Genomic DNA, 16,107 nt, shown 5'->3' with positions numbered 1-16,107 from the left:
CAACTACTGAAAAGTAACCTCACTATATTATCTGACAGGTTAGTAATGAAGTTTGCCGCAAGTCACAATTAAAAGAAAGGTTATGTTCAAGTTGCTCAAGTGTCACACGTGCTTGCATTTGTTGGCATATAAAAATAAACCAAAATGCTGTACCTTATAGGTCTAGGACTTGGAGATCCAACTGATATCACCGAGAAAGGTCATAATGCAATAAAAAAATGCGACGATATTTATCTGGAAGCTTATACTTCTGTTTTATCCGCAGGCCAAGATGCTCTAGTATGTAAAATCTAAAATTTTACTAATGACATTCAAGTTAGCAGTCACTTGACTATTTATTTAATAAAAAAAATTGTTTGTAAAAAATTGCATTTTTAATTTTTAAATGTCAATTTTTTTTCTAATTTTTTGCCATAACTTATTGTCACTAAAATTATAAAATTTCTGCTGAGCTAATTTTTATATTTTATTAAAAAAATTTTTATTTTCAGGAAAAACATTACGGCCGATCTATAAAAATAGCAGACCGCGAACTTGTTGAAAGCGACGACAGTATGTCAGAAATAATATCAAGCGCAGCAACAAAAGATGTGGCTTTTTTAGTGATTGGAGATCCTTTTGGAGCTACTACACACATGGACTTAGTTTTGCGAGCTCGAAAGCAAAATGTTCAGGTGAGAGTGATTCATAATGCGTCTATTTTAAATGCAGTTGGATGCTGTGGACTTCAATTGTACTCCTACGGCGAAGTAGTGTCTATTCCCTACTGGACAGACTCTTGGCAGCCCGACAGTTTTCATGAAAAACTAATCGGCAATTTACAAAGAAACCTACATACTCTTTGTCTCCTTGATATCAAAGTAAAAGAGCCTACTCTGGAGAGTTTGACGAAGAAGAAACGCGAATATATGCCTCCGAGGTTCATGAGCGTCGCTGAAGCCGCCAACCAGCTGATTTCTATAATAAAAAACCGTCGAAATTCTAATCAAGAGCTTGGTAATTTATGTTCACCTAAAATTTGTATTTTTTATTTATTTTATTTTATCTTTTTTTTTATTTTTAGTTTTGACAGAAGACAGCTTAGCTGTTGGCTTAGCACGAGTTGGGTCCGATGACCAGCAAATAATTACCTGTACTTTAAGAGAAATGTCTTCTGTAGATCTTGGACCGCCTCTTCATTCTCTGGTTATCCCTGCGAAACATCTTCATCCAATTGAAATTGATTGCCTAGAAGAATTCGCATTAGATAAGAATGAATTTAAGAAATTAATTGAACAGCAAACGTCTTAAGTAAAAGAAATCTAAAAATACTTGAATAAATTTCTAATGAAAATGAAACGATAATAAGATTTAAATATTTTAATTATTATGTAGAGCGCAGGTAATCGATTTGTTTGAATAATTGATAATTTTGTAAATATTTAATCCAATACAGGAAACGTCAATGGATATTTTTATCGAAACATAATTGTAGAAGACTCTATAATGTATTATATTTTCTGGTAAATTTTTTTCAAGGTAAAATTGATTTCTACTGAGGTTCATATAGCAATTTCATCAATAACACCAAGAAGCATCTCTTGATCTAATCAGAACCCAAATAAATACAATAATCTTTTTTCTTTTAATTCTGCTATTTTCCTACCTAGTACTTGCAAAGGAAAATTAAATTAACCGACATTTGAAAATAAAAAAAATTTTTTTATTGAAAAAATGTCTAAAAAAAAAAAAGAAAAAAAAAAAAAAAAAAAGAAGAAAAAAAAAGAAAAAAAAATTGTCATTTGTTAAAAACTTGAAAAACTATAAGTGCAATTTTTTATAAATATCTTTTTATATCTTATTCTATATTTTATATTCTTATTTATATTGCATTAAATAAAATATAAAATAAAATAATATATTTAAAAAGACGGTGACCATGGAGTCCGTGAACGCGAAACAAATCGATCCACGAATGTTGTGGCACTCTTATCGATTTTGCCCCCGGTTGAAAATACATTTCACCTAGTCACACAACATTAAAACCTTTCGTGCTATAAACATCGGAGTCTCTCCTCCTGTCTTCTACATAATAATAAAAACATATATTAAAAAAAAAAAAAAAAAAAAAAAAAACTTACATTTATTTTATTGCAGTTAAAATGGCTACGCTGAGTGAAAACATATTTATAAATGCAAAAATCGGCGGAAGTAATCGGGGAAATTACGTGATAACTCCGAAAATTCCGGACGGATTAGCAGCAGCAGTAGAAAATTTAACCCGCGAAGTGATTCGGCACCATCCTCCGGATATTTACGTGTTTGCTGCCCAGCATTTTTCAAACTTGCTGCAACTGCGTGACCAGAACTACCCGAAGATCAATAGACATTACTCACAGCCTATTTTATACGACTCATCTTCTTCATCTGTCTCATCAAGCTGTCAAGTGACACGTGAATCTCCCTGCGACTGGCAGCCGTACCATCACTACCATCACAAAATTTCCAAGCGGTCTAATCCTAATTATTATTCCCAGTATGAGAAAAGCCGCGACTTTCCCGTGGTGATAACCGAGCACCATCACCACCACCACCACCACCAGCGAAGAAAATCCCGGGACATGAAAACCCAGTCGCCTAGCGTGATCAGCAACGACGAGATGCTCGCCAAGGACATCAAGACCAAGCTGAAGAAGAACAGGATCAGCAGTCGCGAAAGAAGCGAGTCTATGAGAAGCAACAAAGCAGTGACCACTTCAATGACCAACTTGAGTATGAACAAAGTCAAAGATTATGTAGTCAATAAATTTTCACAGTCTTCAAGCTTCGACGAGCCTCTGCAGCCGCTTAATTACGTCGCTAAAGTCCAGGATGTTATCGACGCAACGGAACCGATTATTAACGAGAAATTAAAAATTTTCAGAGAAACTAAATCACTTTCCCGGCAGTCTACTCACAGTCAGACTCAAGACTTGGCTGAAAATAATTTAAATAATAATTCTAATGCTCTGGAGGCCAGGCTGAATGAAACGCACAATATTTTGAAGGATATTTCATCATGTTTTCCACCCCGGAGCAATAAAAATCGGCCGCATTCTGCTGATTTTGTAGCTAGTCGTCGTCGGAAGTATAATGAAGCTACTACTGATGAATTGGAGGCGATGCTACATGAGACTCATAATCTGTTGCAAGGTATTTCGAGCAGTTTGTTGAAAGAAAATAATCTGAGGAAATTCAAGCACGGTGAAGATCATCTTCCTTCGGTTCAGTCTACTGCGGTCAAGGATTCTGTCAAGGTTAATGATAATAAGAGTGATAGCTTTGCTCTTCCACCAGTTGTCACCAGCAGCAGCAGCAGCAGTTCTTCTATTGCTAATGACGATCAGCTTTCTAAAGTTGAAAAAGTCAAACAAGACTTGACGCTTCCTGTTTTGATACCTGCTGTTGTTGATAATAGTGATGTTGCTGATGAAGTGGAGGTAGAAGAAATTACTGAAGTTAAAGCTAAAGAAGAAGAAATTAAAGAAGAATGTTGCTATGTTTTAACTGAAGACAATGATAAGTCTGAAATTCCAAGTAACGTAACTACAGTTATCATTCCAGACCGGGCTGGGTCAATTAATGAGCAAGAAATTCAAGCTGACCCGCTTTTAGATTCTTTTGGAGAAGTCGTTGTAACACAGCCGATGGAATCCGCGATTTCTATCAACGATTTGGTAGATCCAGATGATTTAATGATGAAGAATAAGGTCAGAGTTATCAAACATGATCTGCAGTGTATCAATGAAGAGGAAGGAGGTGAGGATTCTCGGAGCAGCCGGACTGAAACGGGTGAGCAGGAAAATCAAGCTGAGATTGAGAGCGATAATGAATTGAAGGTGGTTGATTATCAGAAAGAAGAAATGACCTCGTCGGCGAAGGAAACGAGTGTTGAAACTGAAGTAGGATCACCCAAGAGCCTGGACGGGAGAGGAGAGACCGAGCAGAGCAGCGGTGATGGAGGTGATCGAGGTGATGTAGGTGAATCGATTACTGACATACCAGAGTCGTCTTCGAATGAAGCTAAAGAGACTACTGTTACAGATAATTGCACTACGGAGCCTCTGATTCAAAGCCTGTCGCTGGACGAACCGGTGAGACCCTTTGTACCGGAGTTGAACCTTGATTCTCTTCAAGATATTACTGTGTCTTCGTTCAAACTCACTTCGACTGATGACGAGTCAGAGCAACCTGAAGATAATGAAATTTCTAACACTCTGGTTGAGAGTGCAGATGTTTTGACTACTACGACTGTTGATAATTCCAGTGAGAAGATTGAGGGAGATATTTTCTCACTGCAGGTCGTGTTGGAAGCTGATAAGAGTGATAAAGATGCCGAGGAAATTTCGTTGGAGGCTGAGAAAGTATCCGGTGGATTTAATGAAGCTGATAAGGTTGATGAAGTTCTTGAAGAACATTCTGATAAAGAAGACAAACAAGAGCCTGATGGTGAAAATGATATGGCTAAATTTAATAGGGCTCTGATTGTTATCCAAGCTGGTAATTATTCTAATTTTTTTATTTAGTTTAGCTGAATATTGATCGAGGGTATTTTTAAAGCTATTCGAGGATTTCTTGCACGTCGCCGTCGTCTTCAGTTGGAAAAAATTAAAGAAGATAATTTAATCAGTAGTATTTTGCTGGCTGAAGATAATACAATGTTAAGTATATAAATGAATAATTTTTTAGAATTTTATTATTATTATTATTATTATTATTATTATTATTTTATAATTTTATTAATTTTAATTAGCAGCCTTGCTTTATTATGAATGATATGAAACCTTGAAAAGGCATAAATTCAAGTCAAGACCTTTGCAATGACACTAAATTTAATTTTAAAAACCGATTTTATTATATGACTATCCTGGAGACAAAATTTTTCTTATTCTTTTAATAATATAGATTATAATAATTTTTTTAATGGTTATAAATAATAATTACTATTGTTTTGCAGACTGATGATGAAGACGTAAGACAACCCTTAGTAATTGTCGAGATCGATGCAGCTGAAAGTATATCAGAGTCACAGGATAAAATCGAAGAAGAAATCCATGAAAATTCTCTCCAGTCGCGTGATCTTCGAAAGCGACTCCACCGAGAAAACGCAATGCAAAAAACCACGACACTGTCTACAGATACTTTGCCCTTGGATATTTCTAATAATGATCAAGACTTTGGATTGCAGCACACTGGAGAATTTCACGACTGTATAGTTCTACCCGCTGATGGTTTTGACTCGCTGATGAACAGCAACACATTTTATCGCCGTCATTCTCGGTACGCTGGGAAGAATACCAGCAAAGACCGAAAGGATGATAAAGATGATGATGATGATGACTCTTCCGACGATAATCAGGTTCTTAAAAATTGGGCCCAAGATGGGCATAAGACAATTACTGATCGCCATGCTGATCAACAAATTAATAATCATGGTAGTACTGGAAAATTTACTGCAAGCAGTAGTGTAATTATTTTAAGCAATAGCACTCCAAACGTTCCACCGACAATCGGCTTCCCGCTTTTTGATTTTGGATTAAACCCACTCACTCAGTCACACATGCCGGGGATTTACAATTACAATTACGTTGACAATGATTTAGGCGCTAATATCAGTAATATTGCTTCATCACCGAGGAGTCTGGACAATGATTCGCTAACCAATGAGGGAGTTATTATTACTGAAGAAATTAATGAGCCAGAGGAAGATAATCAAGTTGAAAATATTAAAGAAGAAATAAAATGCAATGGAGTTAAAATTAGCCAAGAACCGGAGGAACATCAAAATATCAAACCATTGAAATTATTAAATGGCTCAGTCGCTTCTAAAAATAACCAGGTTCTGAAATACGATCTAGGAAACTTGACAACTATTTTTGATCAATCTCTTTTCAATCTACCTGGTCAAATTCCTACCAACGTGCCTTTGGCTTCGCCAGTTAGCATCAAACTTTTAGAAAACAATTTATTGAACGTCGTATTCGGCAATGGAAACTCTATTCCTATCACACTGATGCAAAATATTCCAACGAAAGAGTCTTTGCTTTACACTAACGGCAATCACCAGCTCCATGAAGATTATAAAGTTAAAAATAACTTGTCTTAATTTAAAAAAATTAAGGTAATTATTTATAAGTGGGGTCAGACCCATTTTGGGCTCCTTATAAATTTATAAATTTTTTTGAAAATTTGTCAAAATTGTGATGATCAACTTTTTTTTTAATTAAATTTTTCATTTTTTAATGAGAATTAATTTAGCAGATATTTATCAATTTTTAGAATTTTTTTAACAATAATTTATGGCAAAAATAAATGAGAAAAAAAAAATTGACATGCAGAAATTTCAAAAAATTAGAAATGCAATTTTTTAAAAATATTTTTTCAGAAAAAATTTCTTTGTTAGATAAAATTAAAAAATTATTAAATAACTGCTAACTTTAATGTATTTTTCAAAAAAAAAAAAAAAATCAAAAGAAATTTCGTTCAAAAAAATGAAAATTAAAATGGTTGATCCCGCTTATAAATAACTAGAATTCAAATTTGCGCGCGCAAGCGCCCGCCTTACTATAGCGTTTGCATATATTTTCATGCTTATGATATATTCAACCAATCACGTTACGAATAGTTTGCGGACACATATATTTACATATTTTTCATCTAAATTAAAGAATAGATTATATTTCTTATTACACTTGCAATATTAGTTAACACTTTAGAAATAATTAAAAGGTGAAAAATGAATCAAAGCTAAAATAATTGACAGAGCAAGTATATTTACGTACAATGTACATTGATAAATGTCGACAACTATTTATGTAGAATAAAAAGATCTGATCTGGTCAAATACTGCGAGCGGTGTGTAATGATGTTTAAGTACGTCCAATAAATTTATTTAACCATAAAACATGCGGTTGTTGTTCAGGTCCAGGTACTTCATGTCCCTGTTGGTGTCAATGATGCCGGGAGGTAGGCATGGGTGGTCGAAGTGGGTGTTTGAACACTCTAGGGTATCTGCACTGCATCCGATACATCTTTCACACAAACAAATCATTCCATCACCGCAGACTCCGTTAGTATGACCACCGCATCGCTCATCCGGTCCCTAGAATTTTTTATCATTTTATTTTCTTCTTTATTTATTTATTTATTCATTTACAGAAAATTAAAAAAAATACCTTTCTGCACTCCAAAACTCCACACTGCTGAGATAATACCACTCCGTACTCGCACTTATCACATTCCCCAGCACAGCCACGTGGACACTCGATGCGTCTTTCAGATTCACGCACACGAATTATAGAAGCAGACGAAAGAAGAAATCTGTAATAAAATAAATAATTTTATTTTAAATGAGTACAGATAAATGATTAATGGTAAATAAATTATACTTACGTAGATAAAAAAATAATAAATAATTTAAAGGAGATAAAGCAAAATATTTGTTTCAACATCTTTCAGCTTTATAAAAATAGAACGAAAAATTTTTAATTTAAGTAACAAGTAATATGGACCGGAGGACGGTGAGCTAGCAAGTGATGAAAATATTTCTTCTCCCATGGTTTTTTATACTCTTAGTACCTTCAGCTCACATCAATATTTATTTAGTGTCCAAGAAAATTTGACGCTTGCCAGAAGATTTTTTTTTGTCTGCTGTCTAGTTAGAAAATTTAAACAGCTTCATGTAATTTTTACACATGAATTACTTTATTCATTATTATGGTAATGAGAGTAAGTATCCCAAGGCATGTCTGCTATTTGCCACACTCATTATTTTAGTAAATTATTTTTTAATTAAACGTCTGAAAAGATAATGGCGAGCCGGATTATCCCCGATAACCAGATCAAAATATGCGTGAAAAAATTACTTGATAATTGTTAAGCACTTTGATTTATCAGTACTATCAATAACTCGTAATTTGAAAATATTTACTTATGACATAATTGAAAATCCAGACAATATTTATAATCCATATTATAAAACAAAATGAAATAGTTTTAATTCTTAAAATAGCACTCATTCATATTTTTTATTAGCCTTGACATTATTTCACTAAATGATACATAATTTGACATCAAAGACCCTCAAATTGATTATTTTAATTGATAAACTTATAAATGATTATTCGTTTATTCGCCTTCCCATTTTTTGGATATATCAAAGTAATCTCCATCCGGCATATCGTAGTTTGGAATCGGCGGAGTCCAAGTAGGTCCTGATACTTCTAACAACAGCAAAGACATGTCTAGTTCTATTGCTGCATCATAAAGATCTTGCGACTCGGCTTTGAGCTCTTCAAGAGCTCTGTGCTGGGATGCAATCATGGACTCTATTGTCATTACATCTTCCACGTGTTGGCGGTGTTTGTATCTTGACCAGTCTTTCAGTAACAGAGTTCGTTCTTCTAGAACTTCGGGTGTCAGTTCTGGCTTCGGACGGGTCCTTTGTCTGAAGTAAGTAGTTCATTTTATTTTATTTAATCCCAATTAATTGAAATTATTTTATTTCAATTTTTTTAATTTTTATAATAAATTAATTGCAATAAAAAAATGCTTTAAAAATTTTTACTTGTAAAAATTAGTCAACGTTCAACAATTTTTTATTAATTAAATTAGAACTAAAAAAATATTTTTAAAAAATTGCACGGATAATTTTTAATATTTTCTTCTAATGTAAAATTTTTTTTCAATAAAGATTTTTAATAAAATAAATGATATACATTTTTTTAGTGAATAAAATTAATAAATTGTCAACTAACTGTTAAATTTAGTATCACAATTATTAATTATTTAACTTACTTTAGTTCATCAATTAATTTAAATGGTACTTGACATTCAGTAATCGGTTTTAGCTTTCTAGAATGCTTTTCTAATCGGCGAATATGTTTTTCTAATTTTCGACGTTTACGTTCCTCTCTGTGTCTTATGATAGATGGATCTAATCTTTTCTTCCTCTTCAATGGTTCACCACTGTAAAATTTTTAGATATTTATTAATTTACATAATAAAAAAAATTTTATGTATAATTTTAATGACAGTAAGAACAGCTGATATTAAATTAAAAAGAAGAAATATTGAGATACTTATAAATGTCATTAGAATTAATTAATAATACTAATTAAAAATCAATACTTACAACAAAGTGTCTGTTATTTTAAAACAAACTGGAGAAATATCAGTAAAAATATTCCTTTGAGGACATTGTATCAGTACAGGGTTCAATAATACTCTAAATAAAAAGTAAAAAATTATTTCAGTAAATAAAACTAAAAGAATTTCATTTAAAAAAAAAGAAATGTTAAATAATTACCTAGATTGTTTAGCAAGAGCACTTAAAAAAGACATTATTACTAATTACAATTAAAAGTTAACAAAAGAATTAAATAACCTTCAAAAAATTTTTTGTAAACAACAATAATACATTTTTATCACATACTAAATAAATGAAACCAAATGATTGTGAAAATCTTTTATTTTATTGAGATTATATCTCACCAGTAAACAAATAAATAATGTTTTTTATTTATCAAATTATTTATAAAAAAAAATATAACGTGTAAAACAGTGAGCTAGTAAAAATGGCCGATAGACGGCAGTACAAATAATTCTATTTCGTTGCGTAACGGACGAAATCCCGCGAAAAATTTTATTGCTCGAAATTATTGTAATAAATTACAACTATTATTGTTTTTTTGAAAATGCCCGACAGGCTAAAGTAGCAACTTCGATAGCTCCGATGACAGCTGACCGCATACCGTATTTTTCCAAGTGATGAATCGCCATTATCGTGGAACCGGCTGGAGAAGCCACATCGTCTTTGAGCTGAGCTGGATGACAGCCATCTCCAATACTCTGGTGATGATTTACCATCGCTCCGGCTCCTAGGACTGTCTGAGTTGCTAATTTGTATGCTAATTGACGGGACATTCCCATTTTAACAGCACCATCTGCTAGTGATTCGATCATCATGTAAACCTGGGGTAATTATTAATCATTAATTGTGAAAATAAAATTAGCCGACTAAAAAATGTCAAAAATTTTATGACATTAAATATAAAAATTAATTCAACAGCTATTTATTAATATTTATAATTTTTTAACAAATAAATTATGACAAAAATAAATGAGAAAAAAAAATTTTTTTAAATTATAAATGCAATTTTTTTTTTAATAATTTTTTTGTTAAAAAAAATTAAAACATTCTCAAGTGACAGCTAAATTTAATGTCATAAAAATCTAAGCTTGTGATTATCTATACTAATTGATAAAATATTTTAGATTAAAGTTTGAAATTTACATAAGCCGGTCCTGATCCTGCAAGAGCTGTCACTGTGTCCAACAGACTTTCATCTTCTTCAATTTCTTCGCAAATTCCCATGGAGGTAAATAATTTTTTAACTAAAGCAGCATGTTCTTGATCAGCAAATGTTCCTCTTTTGAATACTGTCGCTCCGTAGCCAATTGAGACCGGAATATTGGGCATCAATCTTATCACTGGGGTTCCTTTTGGTAAATTCTAAATTTTTTTTTTTAGATTAAATGAATTTATTAAAATGTAACACTGAAATTAGCCGACTTTGAACAATTTTTCATCAATTCAATTACTAATAAAAAAATTGCACAGATAATTTTTCAAATCTTCAATTTGTGAAATTTTTTTTTTACATTTTTTTAAATAAACAAATTATCAAAATTTCTAGATTTAATTTATTATTAAAAAAAATTGTCAAGTGTCTGCCAATTTCAATTACATTACTAAGATCATAAATTAATTATATAAATAAGCGTTTTTTACTTTTTCTAAATGTTCAATAGAAGTACCAGCAGCGATTGAAAGAATTAGTTTATCAGAATTTTTAATTTCTGGAAGTATTTTATTAACAACTTGTGGTTTAACTGAAATAATTAAAACATCTCCATGATCCGCAACTTGTTTATTTAAAAAAACAACTTTTGATCCGATAGTCTGAAAAAAATCATATAAAGTAAAAAAATAATTTTTTTCATTTTAAAATATTATATTACCTCAAATGCTTGCTTGCTTTTTAAATCGCTCGGTAAGCAGCTGGCTACCATAGAGTCTCCCTTTAGGCCTGGCGTGTGAAAGAAATCAATAGAATATGAAAATAGAAAAGTGTAACGTAGTAAAAAAAAAAAAATGATTAAATACCGGCTTTGATAAATCCTTTTGCCAAAGCGTGGGCCATTTTTCCACCACCGAAAAATCCGATTTTCATTGTTTGTTAATTGTAAAAAAAAAACAAGTAAATATATTTGTCGAGCAAAATAACGGACTGCCGCTGTCATAAATAAAGTAAATACTGCAATAGGCTTTTGTGTGTTTCGTCATTCATGCGGCAGCAAACCAACGAAAATTACAATGTGTAATCTTATCCAAAAACGTGAACGGTTGAGCGGGAATTGAGCGGAAAGGGAGAGAATTAGGAAGCGAGAGAGTGAATATAGGAATAATTATAATTATAGTTATTAGTTATTACCTATTCGCATTAATTTTTATAGCATGTAGTTATCTCAGCCAGCCCCAGTGACCTTTCCTTTCTTTCAGGTCGCTGACATTAAACATTTATCTCATTGCTATTGCTTTTATAAAAAACGAGTATCTGAATAACTGTGCCACAATCGATTTTGCAAGATAAATGTTAAAAGAAAAAAAATAATACAGAATCCATTCAAGTTCAATTAACTTATTTATTAAATATAATGAACAATAAAAAATTACTCAACATTTTTTTTTTATAAATATATTTAGGCGAAATAATATTAATAACAAACTTCATTTAAAACAATCGTATGTCGTAATTAAGGTACTTGCGAGCAAAATATTTTTATTAAAAATACGTAATTTAAAAAATAAAATAATAAATAACCGTGTGTAAACAATTTAAAATTTTATTACAAATAATTAAATTTATTTAAAAAAATTCAACCAAATAAAAATAAAAAATTATTTTTTTTCACGACTCCGGCGGTCTGGCTTTTTGCTTTTTTTTTCATTTGAATTATTATCAGCCCTGATAACTGCGGGGACGTTATAATCAATTTTAGGTAGATCATCAATTTGATTGATACTACCGTTATCTTCAGACGTAATATCTTTTAGTTTATTACCCTTCATCTCCTGGACTAAATCTTTCAGTGCTTCGCTGAACAATATCAGAGTGTCAGTAATTGGTCGTTCGTCAAATTTATCAGCGATATCTTTAAACTGATAATTCTCTTTGAAAGACAGCTCATCTTTCAGCTCGTAAAACTGGTCAATAACATCTCGAAGATATCCTTTAGCATTATCTAAGACTGCTGCCTCATCATAATTCTCCTCAAACTCATCCGGTTTATCGTCCGCCAATCCTGAGGATGACTGAGTATTCTCTACCTTCTCCTCATTAATCTTACCCATTTTCTTTTTACGCGACCAATTATTTATTTTATTATTTAAATTGCTGGCTGCCGAAGCAGATAGGTCTTTTTCGAATTCCTTGAACTGTTGGATAATATTACGTATATTCTCCTTAACATTAGCTACTTTAGGTTCGGCTATTTTTTTCACCCTATTTTTTTCTTGTTCACTCATTTCAGCTTTTATAGCCGAGATCTGTTTCTTCGGAGTTATAATTCCATTGGATTTATTTTTAATAACTATTTTTTTATCATTTTTAATTACTTCAGTCTCCAATTCATCTTTAAAATTTTTTTTTGGCATTTTTTTATTTATCACTATTGGGTTTTTTTCTTCTCTATCTTTTCCATCACTATTATTATTATTATTATTATTATTATTATTATTATTATTATTATCATTATTATTAATAACAATATTATCTTCTACTATTGATTCTTCAGGTACTTGAGAATAAAAATTATTTTTTTCCATTATTAAATCTACATTATTTCGTCTTTCATTAACAATTTCTACTATCTGCTTTATTTCTTCTTTTACAGACTGATATGTTTTTATTTTTTCACTACTTTTATCTACATTAATTTCTGCTTCATTTATTTTAGGAATTTCCAAGAAGTCATCATCATTATCATCATTATTAATATTACTAAAATCTTTCTCAGCGCTTGCTTGGTCGTCAAAATTTACAGTATTAAAATTGTCATTTATTTTATTATCATTGTTTTCTTCTTCCTCATCTTCCTCATCTTCCTCATCTTCGCTCTCAATTTCTGACTCTAAATTCTGATTGTTCACAGATCGTTTGATCAGGTTTAGGTTATCAATAGCGGGTTTTTTCATGATGAAAATCATGGGCTTCATTTCGATTCGTATAGGCGGTATCATTTTATAATTCAAAGTAATCCGGGAGAACCCGTCAATCGAGTCGATAATTTTATAATTCGGTTGTTTGCTCAAAAATAAATTTTTACTTTTAGCTTCTATAAATAAATGCGTAAATTGACCTACATCGGGATCGTCGTACGTCAAATTTTCTTGCTTGGAATACCTGATGAAAAAAATAAATACTTAAGCACATAATATTTATTTAATTTAAAAATTATAAATCTTAAATTAATACCTCCAGTCTGGATTCATTTGTATGAATCTTGAGACTCCAGTTTGCGCGGTTAAAGTATCTATATGGACATAAACATACGGATTGTCTTTTTCTAATTGATGTAATCTGGTAATAACTCGGCCTCCAGGATAATTTAAACTGGATACACACAAAAGAAACATTGTAAATGCGGCGTTGAATATAAAGTGACTGAGAACTGCTAGGGATAATAAATAATTCCACGTCGTTTTTTTTCTATTATTCCAGCTGAAAATAAATAAATTAAAAATTAAAAATATAATTGAGAAATTTAGAGACATCGGATTATTAAAAAAATTTTTTTAATAAATAAATTATAGCAAGAAAAATTTATTTTAAAAATTCTATCTTTAGAAAATCTAAAAAATTCTAAATAAAATTTTTTAAAAATAATTTTTCATAATTAATTTATTTTTAAAGAATTTAAAAATTTACGTAGAAAAACATTTTTAAAAATACTTACATCCTTTGGCACGCGGAAGCAGTCGCGACGTTCAGTAGCGGAAAAACATAAATGATGAACCTTAATTCTTTATGAGGCAAAAAGGAGTACAATATAACAAATGTAATTGCTGGAACAGTGAGTGCTCTTACTCTGGCATCCCACAGCATTCCCAGAGGTACCAGCACGTATGACAGTCCCATACCTCGGGGCAGAGCTGAGTAAAAGTACCACAGGAATGGAGACGTCTATTTACAAATTAATATTTATATTATATTAAAATTAAGGATAAATAAAATTCTCTTCCAATAAATGGGATAAATTTTTGTCAGATTAAAAAATAATTATGAAAATTAATTTAGGAGATATTTAATTATTTTTGTAACAAATAAATTATGGCAAAAAAAAATTGACATGTAGAAATTTTTAAAAACTAAAAATGCAATTTTTTGGAATAAATTTATTTGTTTAAAAAAAATTAAAAATTGTTTTGTGACAGCTAACTTTAATGTCATGAATATTTGCAAAGGATACACCCCACTGGCTACTTTTATTCAGAACTGTATTGAAATAGAGTACTTCGCCTTCTGGCCAGAGTACTCGCTTCCAGAAAAAAGAGTCTATTAACACAGTTAGTGCTAGAGTACATACACCAGCTGGGATACCTATTTTAAGTACTCTGAAAATAGACTAGTCATAATATCTACAATACAATTTAAATTATTAGGTCTATTTATTTATTTCCTACCTTGGTATTGTTAATTTTTTATAAGCTATGTCGTATAACAAAAATAAACCCAAGAGTAGTGCTAACTCTGCTCTGAATACAACTATTGCCAGAGCCGATGACCATATAAATAAAATATTGTTCTGATTTAGCCAACCACGCAGTGCTAATAAAACTGTAAGAAAAAATTTTAGTTATTATTAATTAATTTTTTTTTCTAATTTTTCTATTCTGAAATTAACATCTGGCCATTTTTTTTTCTTCTTTTTACAAATTTGTAATTTTTTTTTAATTTCCAGATGTTTAATTTTTTAATAATTTGATTGTTATTAAATTCTAAAAATTGACAGATTTTAATTTCAGTATCTCAAGATTTACCTAAAGGCATTGCCATAATATTTGGCAAAGGTCTGCTGAGGTAATACATAAAGTGATACTGCGTGACCATAATAGCGACAAACCAATTAGTCAACTCGATCCCAAATATTTTTTGCAATGTTTGTCTGTACAATCTCAGCGTATAGATTACAAGTAATCCTAAAATTGCTCTCACTGAAAATAATAATGAAATGAAAGGTGCTTATTTATAGTGACAATTAAATTTAAATATAAACCGGAATTGGAGAAAGTGGATACCTGCATACTGAGCGCAAAATTTAGTCAACCCAAAGTATTTAATAACAGCGACTATGGGGTATGACAGTCCAGATACCACCAGGGATCCAAAAAAGGTTCTTGGTACCACTCCAGGAAATTCATGATGGTCATACTGAAAAATTTAAATATCATTTTTATACCTTGTTATGAAATAATTTTTTTTTTTTTTAGGCAATTTATAAAAAAATTTATTGAGACCTCGTCGAGGTTATGCCCATGATAGAGAATATCGTGCATGGCTTGTAAATTAAAACTTTCTTCAACTTTGGTAAATGGACAGTATAATAAATGAACTGCCGCTACTAGAATAACTAATTGATCCATTTCTCCATGTTTTTCATTCATTTATTTTTTTTTTTTTTTTTGTAATTGTTTCTTTAATTACTATGAATTACAACTAAAGTGAATTTTATTCCTGTATAATATTTTTATTTTGAGCACACATTTAAAAATTTTCACATATGTATTTTTACAATTATAACTAAATATACACGTACTAAAAATGTATACAACGTATACAATTCTGAATTTCGGTTATAAAAAAAAATATTAAAAAAAAAATATACCGCATGATAACTGTCATACCGTTTGAAGGTATCTTCAAATGATAATTTTAAAGTTAGCCAACATATTGTTAATTTTTTTAATTATTAAATTAGAACTGAATAATATTTTTAAAAAATTGCACTTATATTTTTAAAGTTTTT

The 16,107-nt window shown here is 30.9% G+C and overlaps 6 protein-coding genes across 9 annotated transcripts; 2 read left to right on the top strand and 4 right to left on the bottom strand.

The window, feature by feature from the left end:
* Positions 1 to 77: 77 nt before the first annotated feature.
* Dph5 (diphthine methyl ester synthase) lies at positions 78 to 1,660 on the top strand. The gene is made up of 3 exons (XM_074247471.1): positions 78 to 279; positions 492 to 996; positions 1,064 to 1,660. The coding sequence occupies exons 1-3, from the start codon at positions 145 to 147 to the stop codon at positions 1,288 to 1,290; spliced, it is 867 nt and encodes a 288-aa protein (XP_074103572.1). The 5' UTR covers positions 78 to 144; the 3' UTR covers positions 1,291 to 1,660.
* A 115-nt stretch (positions 1,661 to 1,775) lies between these two features.
* On the top strand, positions 1,776 to 7,087 carry LOC141530395 (uncharacterized). Of its 3 annotated transcripts, XR_012479753.1 has the most exons (5): positions 1,776 to 3,990; positions 4,063 to 4,518; positions 4,579 to 4,679; positions 4,976 to 6,873; positions 6,941 to 7,087. XR_012479753.1 is itself a non-coding variant. In XM_074247468.1 (3 exons), the coding sequence occupies exons 1-3, from the start codon at positions 2,142 to 2,144 to the stop codon at positions 6,122 to 6,124; spliced, it is 3,627 nt and encodes a 1,208-aa protein (XP_074103569.1). In that variant the 5' UTR covers positions 1,776 to 2,141; the 3' UTR covers positions 6,125 to 6,891. The 3 variants fall into 3 exon arrangements, 1 of the variants encoding a protein (XP_074103569.1); XR_012479752.1 differs by having other exon boundaries at positions 1,776 to 4,518; XM_074247468.1 differs by lacking the exon at positions 6,941 to 7,087 and having other exon boundaries at positions 1,776 to 4,518; positions 4,976 to 6,891.
* Positions 6,772 to 7,875, bottom strand: Qbp-1 (Queen brain-selective protein-1). The gene is made up of 3 exons (XM_074247475.1): positions 7,411 to 7,875; positions 7,194 to 7,338; positions 6,772 to 7,120 (listed from the first exon to the last, which is right to left on the bottom strand). Exons 1-3 carry the CDS (start codon positions 7,467 to 7,469, stop codon positions 6,911 to 6,913), a joined length of 414 nt encoding a protein of 137 aa, XP_074103576.1. The 5' UTR covers positions 7,470 to 7,875; the 3' UTR covers positions 6,772 to 6,910.
* A 151-nt stretch (positions 7,876 to 8,026) lies between these two features.
* Mrpl40 (mitochondrial ribosomal protein L40) lies at positions 8,027 to 9,549 on the bottom strand. 2 transcript variants are annotated; one of them, XM_074247474.1, is made up of 5 exons: positions 9,448 to 9,549; positions 9,326 to 9,365; positions 9,152 to 9,244; positions 8,815 to 8,985; positions 8,027 to 8,464 (listed from the first exon to the last, which is right to left on the bottom strand). In XM_074247474.1, the coding sequence occupies exons 2-5, from the start codon at positions 9,358 to 9,360 to the stop codon at positions 8,146 to 8,148; spliced, it is 618 nt and encodes a 205-aa protein (XP_074103575.1). In that variant the 5' UTR covers positions 9,361 to 9,365; positions 9,448 to 9,549; the 3' UTR covers positions 8,027 to 8,145. The 2 variants fall into 2 exon arrangements, with proteins under 2 accessions (XP_074103575.1, XP_074103574.1); XM_074247473.1 differs by having other exon boundaries at positions 9,326 to 9,507.
* Positions 9,550 to 9,622: 73 nt separating this feature from the next.
* LOC141530398 (pyrroline-5-carboxylate reductase 1, mitochondrial) lies at positions 9,623 to 11,623 on the bottom strand. Its single transcript, XM_074247472.1, has 5 exons — positions 11,186 to 11,623; positions 11,041 to 11,108; positions 10,811 to 10,981; positions 10,313 to 10,531; positions 9,623 to 9,990 (listed from the first exon to the last, which is right to left on the bottom strand). Exons 1-5 carry the CDS (start codon positions 11,250 to 11,252, stop codon positions 9,697 to 9,699), a joined length of 819 nt encoding a protein of 272 aa, XP_074103573.1. The 5' UTR covers positions 11,253 to 11,623; the 3' UTR covers positions 9,623 to 9,696.
* Positions 11,624 to 11,923: 300 nt separating this feature from the next.
* Alg12 (Alg12 alpha-1,6-mannosyltransferase) lies at positions 11,924 to 15,908 on the bottom strand. Its single transcript, XM_074247469.1, has 8 exons — positions 15,599 to 15,908; positions 15,380 to 15,512; positions 15,122 to 15,295; positions 14,765 to 14,918; positions 14,551 to 14,695; positions 14,038 to 14,264; positions 13,557 to 13,802; positions 11,924 to 13,484 (listed from the first exon to the last, which is right to left on the bottom strand). Exons 1-8 carry the CDS (start codon positions 15,743 to 15,745, stop codon positions 11,981 to 11,983), a joined length of 2,730 nt encoding a protein of 909 aa, XP_074103570.1. The 5' UTR covers positions 15,746 to 15,908; the 3' UTR covers positions 11,924 to 11,980.
* Positions 15,909 to 16,107: the final 199 nt, after the last annotated feature.

Source organism: Cotesia typhae, unplaced genomic scaffold (genome assembly GCF_013202065.1).
Source record: "Cotesia typhae breed Kobodo isofemale line unplaced genomic scaffold, CoteBio_Ctyphae contig_5, whole genome shotgun sequence".
Lineage (NCBI taxonomy): Eukaryota > Metazoa > Arthropoda > Insecta > Hymenoptera > Braconidae > Cotesia > Cotesia typhae.
This window is presented reverse-complemented; position numbering and strand designations above follow the sequence as displayed.